The sequence below is a fragment of the Polistes fuscatus genome, unplaced genomic scaffold, assembly GCF_010416935.1.
Source record: "Polistes fuscatus isolate 324 unplaced genomic scaffold, CU_Pfus_HIC Scaffold16, whole genome shotgun sequence".
Classification (NCBI taxonomy): domain Eukaryota; kingdom Metazoa; phylum Arthropoda; class Insecta; order Hymenoptera; family Vespidae; genus Polistes; species Polistes fuscatus.
The window spans coordinates 1,829,375-1,842,351 of record NW_025113064.1 but is presented as its reverse complement, the minus strand read 5'-3'; the positions used below and the strand labels follow the sequence as shown (position 1 = coordinate 1,842,351).

Here is a 12,977-nt window from a genome sequence, read left to right as displayed (position 1 = left end):
TTCTTTTTTGCTACTTTCCTCATATATATATTTATGAATAAATCAATTTCATTAGAAAGAATATTGCGATTTTATTTATAGATGCTGTTTTCGGCACCGCTCATTTCATCAGAGCGTGTACAACAGCTTTGGCATTCAATGATTTTAAATCTGTATAAGTTTGACCAGTTCCAACAAAAACAATCGGCTGACCGGTAATATATGTCATCGAAATAGCTGCACCCACCTAAACATTTTATTTATAGTTGGATAGACCCATCATTAAAATAAGAAAATAATCTCTAAATATATGAGTGAAATGAATATTTATATAAATGTTGCATACCTTGTCATCGATAGTGTCAAACTTAGTTAAAACAATGCCATCGATAATATGAGGATTCACAGAATTACTATAATCTGCTAGAGCTTGATTGAATTTGACTAGTTGGTCTACAGCTTCGTTTCCGACAAGAGCCTCGCCAACGAATAATACCAAATCTGGTTCATTAACTTTAATCAATTTAGCCAGAGCTCTCATTAAAGGTTCGTTATCTTGCATTCTTCCAGCGGTATCTATTAAAACCACATCGAATCTGGAATCTTTAGCAAATCTAATAGCTTCCATAGCAATCCCAGCTGCATCCTTCCCGTAACCTTTTTCGTAAAGTTGAACCATAGATAAATTTCCGTGTTTCTCTGGAGGGTGAAGAGCATTTAGGTGACGCATATGAGTTCTCAATTGCTCTACTGCACCAGCTCTAAAAGACGTTGTACATATGCAAGCGTTCTCATAAAATTTCATTGAAAATATACGGCATATATGTATAATTGAATATTTGATAATTACCTAAATGTATCACACGCAGCAATAAGTACACGAAAGTTATTTTCTATTAACCAAAAGCAAATCTTAGCCAAATTGGTAGATTTGCCAACTCCGTTAACACCGCAAAATGACATAACGTATGGTCTATTATTCTTTTTAGCTTCGAAAGCATCTCTTAAAATATCAACTCTCCTTTTAGGAGATAATATTTGTACCAACGAATCGGTTAAAGTGGCTTTAATCGTACTCGTTACACTATCAAATGTACCGAGAACCTTTCCTTCCAACTTAACTCGAACGGAATCGCATAACTTTTGCGCAATATCAGCTGCCACATTTTTAGAAATCAAATGATCCTTGAATTTGTCTAAAACCGGAAGCATATCCTCCTGTTTTAATGATTTATTGCCAACGAGGCTCTTAAACATAGAAAACATGCTATTTGCTTTCTTTTGTACTTGTGGTTTCGAATTTTCTATTTCCATTTCGTCGGAATCTTCGTCATCGGAATCACTCTCGACTACCAAATCGCGAATGGTACCCTTCATTTTACCCACCAACTAATAAAATACGAAATAAAGAAAAAACAAAGTTAAGATAATCCTTGAAATATCACTAATAATCGTGTAAGCATATTAATTACATGAAAGGATATTTACTCCTCTATCAGCTGGAACGTAATCTCCTATTTCTTCTGGTTTATCTTTGGTACGTTCCAGCGAAGCGAGATCTTTGGTAGTACCGCCTAATTCCCAAACGCGTGGTTTCTTACCCGCTTTTTCCGACTTGGGACTTTTCCTATAAACGAACGATAGCGTTTACTCGTATACATATACCGTAAATTCAAAAGCATTAACTTACTGCTTATCAGCTTTTTTCTTTTGCCCTGACAATTTTTGGGCGAGTTTCATACGATTTGCGATAAGCGTTTCTTCGTCTACTTCTCCGTTAGAACTGATTTGCGATTTAGAAGATTCCAACTTTGGTACTTCTTGTACCTTTGCTAAAATAATTAATATTATAGTTATCAACGTGTGCAATGTGAAAAATTGTATAAATATCGTTAGACATGCATCTGCGTTAAATTGTTGAATAACGAGCAAGGTAAGAAGGCAACTTACTATGCTCAATTTCATTATTGTTAATAGTTCCCTTCTTCTTTTTACCTGAGAAGCAAACACCCAAATGTTGTTAGTCACAGATAGACTGACCACTGAAGTACCACGACTGACACTTATGTTTTATTGTAAACTACGAAAACAATATAAGTATTTACTTATTTACAAATGAATAGATAAATTATATACCCTGTTTTTTATTCTCCTTATCGTCCTTTCTCTCTATCATACTAGCAACAGTCTTTTTAGATTTAAGACTCTCATCAAAGGTACGCATTTGCTTGGGTATTTTGGCCTGTGCCCGTGCCCATAGTTCAGCGGCAGCCAATACGTTAGTATAATTTTGTTGAAATTCAAAATTCGAAAACCATTGGGACGATTCCAATTCATTTTTAAATTTATCTCTAAATTGGAGATGTATATCGTTTAAGAATTTATCTACGTACGATAATTGAAGTATCTTTTGATACGCCACTACAAATACTAATTCAAATTCATTATCAAGTTTATATTGCAGACGTAACGATTCATGCTCAAACGTGTGATTTCCGGTACGTTCCTAAAAATTGCAATTGATTGCGTTAATTATCATTATCTATGAGATTAACGTCAAATCATTATTGACATCGGATATAAATCATGCCAGATGTTTGAAATACTTACTTGCAAAATAACACTCCTAATTAAGGCATTAACGCTGGGTGTAAAAATTTGCGAAGTACTTTGGAAACACCATAAAACGATACCACCTTTACTAAATATCGTAAAAAGGTCGAGCATGATTGTACAATTTCTTAATAATAAGGAAAATCGTTACACTAATCTTCGAACTAACCTATCAACGACAGCGCAATTTTGTACACGTCAGAATGCGTCAGATAATCTGACTGACAGTAGTGGTATAACCTAAAAAAGGAAAAAAGTCGCGAAACGATGCCAACGATAAAAGGCAAAAAATCACTATACTCTAGTAACTTTCGATGGGAGCCAATGAAAATGCACGACAGATGCAATCGTAGTACGAAAAAAAAAAGATGGCCGTCGGAGAGGAGAATGAAATACTAGAAATAAAATGGCGGTTCGTTGGTGGTGCCAGCTATCGAGTGTTGCTAAATCGTGTTTGGTTAGGGCGCGGAGTGTGTGTCGGGCGGGGGCTGTAAAGGGGGTTGCTATATCGCTGACGTCACGTTCGGGAATGTCCGTAGACACTCGAGTAGCCCGATCTCGGCCGAACGGGTCAATGTCTGAGGAGGCTTCGAAAAATCCGTGCCTGGTGTGGTGTTCCCGTGTTCGACGAGTAAGTGGAGAAGTCGTCGTCGTTTATTGTCAAAGGAATAAAGCATTATTTTCACGTTGGCTAAAACAAGGCCAATCGTTGAGTCAATATCGAAGTAAAATCATATTGCTCGATTTCGATATCATTCGTTACAGGATATCGGATAAGCAACGAAGAAGAAGAAGATTACGACGACGACGACGACGACTACGTCAGGAGGAGGAGGAGGAGGTGGTGGTGGTGAAGAAGGAGGAGAAGAAGAAGGAGGAGGAGGAGGAGGAGAAGAAGGTAGTGGAAAAGAAGAACAAGGAGAACAACACGACGACGACGAAGAAAAAGACGTGGAGACAATTATTCAACGTTTTGGCGTCTGCAGTTACGAAGAGTCCTAGTCCTACGCCCCCGTTGTTTAACCGTATTATTACTTCCGTGTCGAAAGCGACAAATGTCGTGAGCCTCTCTGGCAAGTTCCTCGCGAGAAGCCTGCTGAAAAAAGAGATAGGAGAAAGAGCTGGAGGAGACGAAGAAGAAAGAGGAGGGAAGAGGAAGAACAGTACTGGGAAACGAGAGGACGGTTCCTGCCAACAGCAACGGCGGACGGACAGACGAGAGTTGGAGAAGTGGAAGAGGCGTAATACGACCAGGTCAAAAGGGGAAGGACTAAACTAGAGGCTAGCTAAATCCTAAGAAAGGAAACAAAAATAGTGGTGGTCTTTCGGCGCTTGTTAATATTCCAAAAGAATAAGTGTGCTATTGTGTGAAGGAGCGAGAGAGAGAGAGTGAGCGAACGAACGAACGAACGAAAGAGAGAGAGAGAGAGAGAGAGCGTGCGAGCGTGCGTGTGAGCGAGCGAAAGGGTGAGAGAGAGAGAGAGAAAGGTATAGTAATATAGTGCGGTGGTAGTAGTGGTGTGGTGCGTCGAGCCGATGATTTTCCCCCCTCGCGCGCGCGACCGTGGCACACGACGTTGAGCGATCTCGCTTGCGCGCGCGCACACCCGCCGAGAGGGAGAGAGAGAACTAGAATCGTAGGAGGAGAAGAGAAAAGCGTTCGAAGAAGAGGCGAGAGGTAGCGCGAGCGTCGAATTACCGAGGAGAACGGAACAACGACGAAGGAGACAAGACGACCAAGAGGGCTACGTGGTGTGTGCCCGAAAAGGAATTTCCAATTAATTCGTACGTTCATTCGTTCGCGCATATATCGGTGATATCCAATCGGAGTTGAAAGATCCGGTCTCTGGAGTCGGTCGCTTGCTTGAAATCGTGTTGTGTAGTTAACGGTGCTACTGTCGGTGGAGGCGAAGAAACCCGAGCCGTGATCCGAAGTACTGCGGTAAAGAAGAAGGGAGAAAACGAGCGAAAGAAAGAAAAGAATAGAAGGAGTGTGATTGGTGCGCCTTGCTTGCGTTCGCATTCGTTCGGATTGGTTCGCATTGGTTCGCGCGTACGAACCGTCCTGAAAACATCGACCCCTACCTCCCTCTTCAGGGTACCGCTGAAGTCGTTGCCGACGTTTTATTACTACGAGTGTCTTCTCTATCTCTGTCAGAATAGAGAGATCAAAAAAAAGGAACAAATAGACGGAATAAATAATTAGACAAATATTCACTCTATCTCTCTTTTATTCTCATTACGGTACGTGCTTGGCCGAGGAAATAAAAAGATAAAAAAAGATTAAAGAGATTCGAAAAAAGTGGCGCTTGGGCTATCCTAACGGGAGTTACTAGATTTTGACCGCAACGCGTCGCTACGATCGTGCGGTCTAAACGAGAGAGAGAGATAGGGAGAGAAAGAGAGAGAGAGAGAGAGAGGCAGGCTCGACGCCTCCGTCCGTAAAATCGCGCCTTCGATCGGCGATCGCGCGTCGAGGGTTCCCTCCCCCTCTTCATCATCTTCTTCTTCGCTCTGTGTGGTATCCTCTCCTCGTCCCTTTCCTTTTAACATTACCAATAGCGGTAGCAGCAGCAGCCACAGCTACAGCTACTAAACTACTACTACACACCTACCCACAGCCACTTATTACACTATTAAAATCTACTATTAGCCACTCTTCTCGTCCGTTCATCCATCCGTTCATCCATCCGTCATCGTCGTCTTCTTCGTCTTCTTCGTCTTCGTCATTGTACGTCGTTGGTGTCGATGGTGGTAGTGTTGGTGGTGAAAAAGGAGGAGGAGGAGTTAGGAGGTGGTGGTATAGAGGTGTAGGTGTATAGTGTGTCGTAACGCGGAGGTGTCGCTTCGTTGTCGTCGTCGTCGTCGTCATCGTCGTCGTTGCTGTCGTATTTATCGGTGTCGTGTCGTGTCGTCGTGTCTTGTCGTGCATGCGTGAGTAAAATAGATTGGAAAGAGGGAAAAAAAAAGAAAAAGAAAAAGACAGAAAGGGTTGAAGAAGAAGGAGAAGACGAAGAGGAGCAAGTCAGCCAAAGGGGCTGCTGCTCGCCTGCAATGTGATAATCCTTTGTACCGTCATTGATGTCCGAGGTGGTGTCGTCTAGGAGGACAACGCGTTATTACCAGGTCCCTCCTTGTGAGGCATTTGCGAAGAGAAGGAAAAGGAAGCGGCACGGCCGGCCGACCAGGCGGCGGCCAGCGGAAGCAGCGCAGCCGCGCCAATAGCGGCCCTGCCAGGTGGAGCTTCCTCAGCTCCCGGCTTCAGGATGAGCGGCCGACCGAGGACCACCTCCTTCGCCGAGGGCAACAAGCCGCCCGCGAATCCGCCCCTCGGCGGCGTCAAAATCAGCAGTGAGTACCTACCACCTTTCTTTATACACCTACAAACCTATTTGCCCCCCTACACTCGCATTCCACCCCCTTCGCATCTTTTAACTTTACTCTCCGTCCTCTCTGTCTCTCCTCTTCCATCTTCTCTATTATAATCCCCTCGCCCCGCCATTAACCATTTACCCTCCCCTTACCCCCGGTGAACATATCCACCCTTCCTACCACCCAACCCCCACTCCACTCTCCTATACCCACTTTCCTACCAACCACCCTCCGTGTCTCCTACACTATTACGCCTGGGATCTTCTATCCAACTTACCGAATAATACAGTATACGGACTTTATGAAGAGAAAAAGTATAAACCGTAAACACATTCTTGGTTTCATTTTCTAATACTCTTATTATTTAACTTTTTAACCGGAGATCTAATTTAAAGAAATACGTCGATGTCTCATGCAATAACGGTAAACACGGTAAAATTACAATTTGCACTTTGTTCGATTATATTCAAAGGTAAAATAATTCAACAAATGATTCGTCGAGTTTTCAAATTGACTTGCCTTATCTTCCAAATACCATCGCGAATTAATTCATCCCCAAAAAATTAAATGATTAATATATATTTTGATTATTATAATTGGATAGATCAATTTTGTAACACACTTTTCGTCCGCACCGTTTGTTATCATTCACGTATATCGTTTATTAATTACCTTTTTCGTGTTAATTATTTAACGATCAAACGATGAAACCAATACTCATTTGAATAGCTCAAGTATTTTTTAATGGTAGTCTGATGTTTTTTTCCTTGTAAAATAAAATATAAGTTAACGATTGTAGAATTGTTTGGTTAATGGGATTCGTTTAATGATCTCATTACTCAACTCCATTGATTCTTGAGTGGTAGAAATGTCATAAATCGAATTGTTTCGTTAGGTCTCCCTTCATATTGCGACAACTTCGAAGTCATCTTCGAACGATTTATACGAACTCATTAATGTTATTTGTTAATTTATCTGTTATCTTTTATAGGAAATAATTTTGTATTATGAATTTACCTGGATTAGGAAGTATAAAAAACAAATTTTCAATGCTGGGATATAAGAAATATTGTAACTATATATATACATATATGTATTTTTTTTTTTTAAATATAAATGACTAAAAATGTCTGGCATTACTTATTGGTCAAGCAATTATTTGCGTACGTGCGCGCGCATCACTTGGAAACGGCATTTAACCGCGCCACGTGCTGGATGAACCTATCGATGAGAGCGCATCCTATGCGTTGCATTCTTGGCGGCCACCTGATTTACGTACACGTTCCTTCTTCTCGACAGAGATCAAAAGAGACAGAGACAGAACATTTCTACATGTGTGTGCATGTGTATACGTGTGTGTATGTGTAAGACATTCTCGTCCACGGATTCACTTTTCTCCGTACCTTCTTAGTATTCGCGAAGAACGAGCTGCATCTTGACGCGTTTAAAAAAGGGGGACCTGTTTGTGCCACGTGTACTATTTTTCACACCACCTACCACTGCTTTGTTCAAATTTCTCTTATTCACATCGATAAGATTATTTCTAATTATATTATTCGCGCGTGATATTCTACGTTTGCGTTGTTGTTAATGTTTGCGTGCGTGAAAAGGATAAAGAAGCGATTAGAAAATTTCCTATCATCGTAGTTTGTTTATGTTCTTTTTCTTTTCTTGCTTCGAATTTTAATCGTGGATCGTTTTAAAATCATAATCGAGATATAAAATCTACGTAGATGCTGCAGTCGATTCCCGAAGAGACTTGTAAGTCCGTGTTATTTTTTTTCCCTATCAAAAATAATATATATATATATATATTAATGTAAGTGAAGTTTCAATTATTTTACGAGTACCACCTCGATGCAGTATTTATTTAAAATTTCGTTATTGGAAGAAACACTCGTTGTCTTTTACACGCTACGACGATCGTTTTTCATTCGAGAATAGTTTTACCACGTCTCTATCTATTTCATCTTCTTCTTCTATTTCCTAATCTATTTTCTTTCTCTATCTCTCTTTCTGTTTTATTCCTTGCGAAGAGGAAGAGTCATGCTCGATGTTGCTGCTGCAGCAGTAACATTACTGATACTAATACTTTGCTAGTGGTATTGCTTACTAGTGGTAGGACAGGGTTACACTAGTACTAAAACGAAATAAATGTTTTCCTCGGGAATACTTGGTCCATAGACGGCGGGGATACTCTGAGGCCATCCGACCTTTTAAATTATTCCTACTTCTTTTTCCAACCTCACGAATTCTCCATGTGAATAAAATATTCCTCGTATGTGCCAGTAAATATCGACCGTCTCTGACGCAAGAAAAAAAGAAAAAAAAAGAAAGAAAGAAAGGGAAAGAAAATAGACTATTTACATGTAGCAAGTAAAAGAGAGAAGAAAAACATATATATGTAAAGAAAATCAGAGAGTAAAAAGGAACAACGCGCATACAGAAAATTAGAGAAAAAGAGATGAATATATGTAGAATAAATGAAAGGGAGAAAGAGAGAGAGAGAGAGAGAGAGAGAGAGAGGCTTTGTTTGTACAAAAGAGAGGAATAATCTTCTCTCTCTCTCTCTCTTTCATATTTTTTATTTAACTAGCAGCAGCATGCCTTTCCTTTTTCTTTTTTAACATCTTAAGCATGTTATGTGTAGGTAGATACGAAGGGATCCTTTATACGTGCATATGTATGCGTATGCATATGCATTTTCTACCCATTTTATATGTATGTGTGTATATGTATATATATATATATTCTTTGGACGTTTTCCAAAGGTCTTCTTTAACCCACTTAACTGCCAAAAAAAAAAAAGATGACGCATGTTACGGTGCACTGCCGATAGATAATACGTCGTTAACTTATCAAACGAAATTATGCATATACTTGTATGCATATTGATACGCGGCCGCGTATGCGTGTATGATGCGTGTATAGGATGTATATGCATTATCTATGTGTGTTTTAATATGCGTTAACTCGTCGATGCGGTTAGTATAATATATCAATCCCTTTCGATCGTTTTATTTGCCGTATTGAAAATCTAGGTTGAATTTATTGATCTTGATAATATTAATTAACGTGTCAATTAGATTTGTGAGAAAATAAGATTATAATGATATGTTTTATATATTTTAGATTTGTTATGATTCATTAATTAAATCCATTCATACTCAAAAAAAAAAAAGAAAAATTCCATACGTAAATTGATGAACAACTCGATCGCGATGAAATAAACAAAAAATATTATAAAAAAAAATTGAATTATTAATGAATAGGTTGAAAGCATTCGTGTTTGAATGGTACGACAATTCTAAAGTATACATTTTGACAATTATATTAGCCATTTAAATTCGATAGGATCTATTCTACGAGGACAAGGAAAGGGTGGGTGGGTCGAAGAGGAAAAGGAACAAGTATATAAGTTTGATTATATTATAAAAGGCCGTGCGTCGATTATAATTTCGTGCCAAAATCATATATATAACGGCCCCGACGTGTCACAGGTACGAGAATAGCATCGGACATGTTTCACCGTCTCAGCTTTTCAGCTTTTCAACGGGAAAGTTTATACGGCGCTTATACGTAAATCCGATAGCCACTAAAGAGAAAAAGAGAGGGAGAGAGAGAGAGAGAGAGAAACCGTCTCGTAAATTAAATGATGATTCTCGTGAGACTTACTCTCGATTCAAAGCTTATTATCTATTCCTTTTACCTATAGAATTTTACCGTCAATACTTTTGATCCAATTGAAAATCGATATTTTTCAATTACTTTGTTCGACAGAATTTATTGACCAACCTTAATATCAAAAATATTAATCGTCACGAACTTTCTCGCATAAGCAAATATTATCGCGTGATGTAACATATATTTATATATATCCTATCAGTGCAAATAATTTGATTATGATAATGATATATAAAAAAAAAAAAAAAAAAACTCGAAGAAGAATGCACAAATTGAACTGTCGATTAAACAATTTTCTACATGGTGTGATACGCGTTCGTAAGCACGAAGGAAACTCGGGAACGATCAGCAAAGTGGGTCAATATCCTGGCTTTGTCGGGTTGACTGCTGCAACGTGTCATTCCACCCTGTCATTCCACCCTGTCATTCCGCCCTGAGGTGCTTATATTTTATAAACATTTATTTTTCTGATATATACACGTGTAGACGATATTTAAATAAAAGAAATCAAAGTAAATAGTAAAGGCCGTCGGTTAGGCTCTAGGTCTACGAGACTTCGTGAAAATTTGTCTAATTTGTATAATTAGCGTTTACCTGCACACGGGTGCATTCGTTCATCAAGAATATAGCGTGTCATCGACAACGCACATTAATCCATTTACTATATTTAGAAAACCTTTTTACTCCTTTCCATCATCCGGCCTTTCCTTTCTTTTTCTTCGCTTTCTATTTTTATCTATTTATTTATCTAACTAATTATTCATTTATTCCAATCTCTCGATGCACCTACGTCTATCTAATTAGCTATAATTTTTATGTATTTATTATATATATATACACATCTCTCTTTCTATATTTTTATAATCTCTTAGGAAAAAAAAAAAAAAGAAAGCTTAAATGATTTTTCAAGTAAAAGCTTTTTAAAAGTCTCGCGATATGCCATCCGGACAGAATCTAATTACAGTTCTAACGTAAACTTTTTGAGCTTCGTTATAAACTAACATAAGTATATACGCGAACTCGAGTGTCTGTGAGCTTTTGGTTAATATAAAGTAAGGGAAAGTAAAGCTTGTTGCATACGATCGAAACGAATTCTAAGTATACTCAAACGTCTCAGAAAAAATGTATCGTGATAGTCGTGAACATTTATTCTTTTATCAATTAAACAAAACAATATAATAGCAATATTCGTTATAAATTAAAATTAATAATCTCTGCAATAAACATTTTTCAATATTATATTTATCTTCTCGTAGCAATTATTTATAAGAGTAACGTGATAGATTATTGATCGAGTATTCATGCTAAATCAATTCTAAAATTTTTATATGTTTCCTTGTCTTTTCTATCTTTTTTATCTCATTTATTTATACTTCTCGGAGTACTTTAAAGAGGCAGACAATAAAACCACCAGTAATAAATACTACCGGTGGTATTATTATTTGATTAATATTATATGTACTTCCTATACTTTTTAGCTTAGAAAAATCAATTTCTAATCATTGTTATTAACGATCCAACGATATATATCGTCAGTACCGTATACGGTACGCGCATGCGTAAGTGCGTAAGAGTTTACTAATGGGATCTGGGTCAATATGCCCCTATAATATTAAACTATTCGCAGTGGAGAGAAGACCACGACTACATAGGTGATGGCACGCAAATTTTACCTCCTATGTTGAGAGAGAGAGAGAGAAAGGGAGAGGGGGGGAGAGAAGTAGAGAAAGGGGGAGGAGCAGGAGCTTTTGCATCGATCGATGCTTTTGATTCGACGTCGTCCATTTGGAGGAAAGTGGACTTTGATAGAATTTACCGTCGTCACACTTTATATAGGAAATTCTCTTATAAGAAATGAAATTATTTGACTTATTACTTTAGGGGATACCTTTATATTTCAAACCTGTAAGATTGCTGCTACACTATCGATCGATATTATTATAAACTATTCAAGAAAAAGAAAATGAAAACACCGTTATATTGGCCGATACCTGTTACGGTATTGCAGCAATCTTTTTCTTCTCTATTCGTTTATATATTTTATCTAATAGGATTTTTCTACGAACAAAATTTTTTTTAATAAAATATCCTTTTTAATACAACATTGTCCCCGTTTATTTTGACTTATATAATATGCTTGTAACATTTTATAGAAAATAATATTCTGGTAAAAGTCTGAAATATAAAAGATTGTTTTAAAAAATTAAAACAAACCTTTCTGAACAATATATATATATATATATACGAAAGAGAAGAAAAATGTACTCGTGTTAGAGAGAACGAGGTTCACCTGGTATAATATGTGTGTATGTGATAAAGAAAAAAAAGAAAAAAAAAGATAGAGAGAGAGAGAGGGAGGGAGAGGGAGAGAGGAAGGGTCGTACTATGCCAAGAATCTTTTTTTGGACGCGAACTTTGTAGAATCTCCACTGCGGATGTATGCAACTTTTAATCCTTTGACTTTGTCATAGTTAACTCGGATAATTAATTCTACGATAAATCGTATTATTTAAAATAACGACGCGTTGTTAAAATAGTATAAACATTAATACAAGTTTTGAATGAATATAACGAAATAGTTCTAATCGTACTCGATTCATCTGTTAGGGGATACTAATTTAAAAATAATCGCCACGTGATCATCCTTTCTGCGATATAATTACGTATCGATATATCGCACTCGGTTGCCAGGCACGATTTCGAGCTTAACGAAGAAGAAAGGTTTCTACTTTATTCTCGTGTCTTCGAGTATCAAGGATCGATTATCCTATTCACGGGAGGAAGGAGGAAGGAGGAGGGAGGGAGAAGAAAAAGAAAAGAAAAAAAAGGAGTTAGAGAGGGGCAAGGGGAAGGGGGAGAATCGTCCTGACCCGAATCAACTTTTATAGTTACTCGAGAATCGATAATCGGTCTTCCTTTAGTCGATTCTATCATCTTCTTTATCGGTACCGTTAGAAATATCTGTTATATAATCGATGGCCTTGATAAGAGATCGATCAAATTTCATTTCAAAGCAACATTCAAAAGTTTGATTCTAATGATAAGTAATTTTTGTGTCTACCTGTATTATAATAATACGAAGAGATTCGAGTTATTAGATTGTTTTAATGCATGGGATATGTTGTTATCTTATGCGAGCTTGATCCAGTTGCATTATCTTAGAGATAATTCAAATATTTGATTATTAATGCGATTTGATATATAATTATACGTGATATACATGTTTGAAATTAATTCATGCGCGTGGTAAAGGTGTTTCACACGCACAACACACATCCTCAATTTTTCTATTCTTTTTTTTTTTTTTTTAGATACTAACGAAGGGCTTT

General features: G+C 37.7%; 2 protein-coding genes across 5 annotated transcripts in view; one reads left to right on the top strand and one right to left on the bottom strand.

The window, feature by feature from the left end:
• Window positions 1-51: 51 nt before the first annotated feature.
• Window positions 52-2,822, bottom strand: LOC122514822 (signal recognition particle receptor subunit alpha homolog). 2 transcript variants are annotated; one of them, XM_043631898.1, is made up of 8 exons: window positions 2,590-2,822; window positions 2,116-2,485; window positions 1,930-1,974; window positions 1,670-1,811; window positions 1,468-1,606; window positions 830-1,368; window positions 326-740; window positions 52-226 (listed from the first exon to the last, which is right to left on the bottom strand). In XM_043631898.1, the coding sequence occupies exons 1-8, from the start codon at window positions 2,704-2,706 to the stop codon at window positions 101-103; spliced, it is 1,893 nt and encodes a 630-aa protein (XP_043487833.1). In that variant the 5' UTR covers window positions 2,707-2,822; the 3' UTR covers window positions 52-100. The 2 variants fall into 2 exon arrangements, with proteins under 2 accessions (XP_043487833.1, XP_043487834.1); XM_043631899.1 differs by lacking the exon at window positions 1,930-1,974.
• Window positions 2,823-4,805: 1,983 nt separating this feature from the next.
• The window catches only part of LOC122514821 (protein kinase shaggy-like), a 35,808-nt gene continuing 27,636 nt past the window's right edge, over window positions 4,806-12,977 (top strand). For all 3 annotated transcript variants that reach the window (XM_043631897.1, XM_043631896.1, XM_043631895.1), the window contains exon 1: window positions 4,806-5,943. In XM_043631897.1, the coding sequence (XP_043487832.1) occupies window positions 5,859-5,943 (85 nt within the window). In that variant the 5' untranslated portion in view covers window positions 4,806-5,858. The remainder of the gene's footprint in view (window positions 5,944-12,977) is intronic.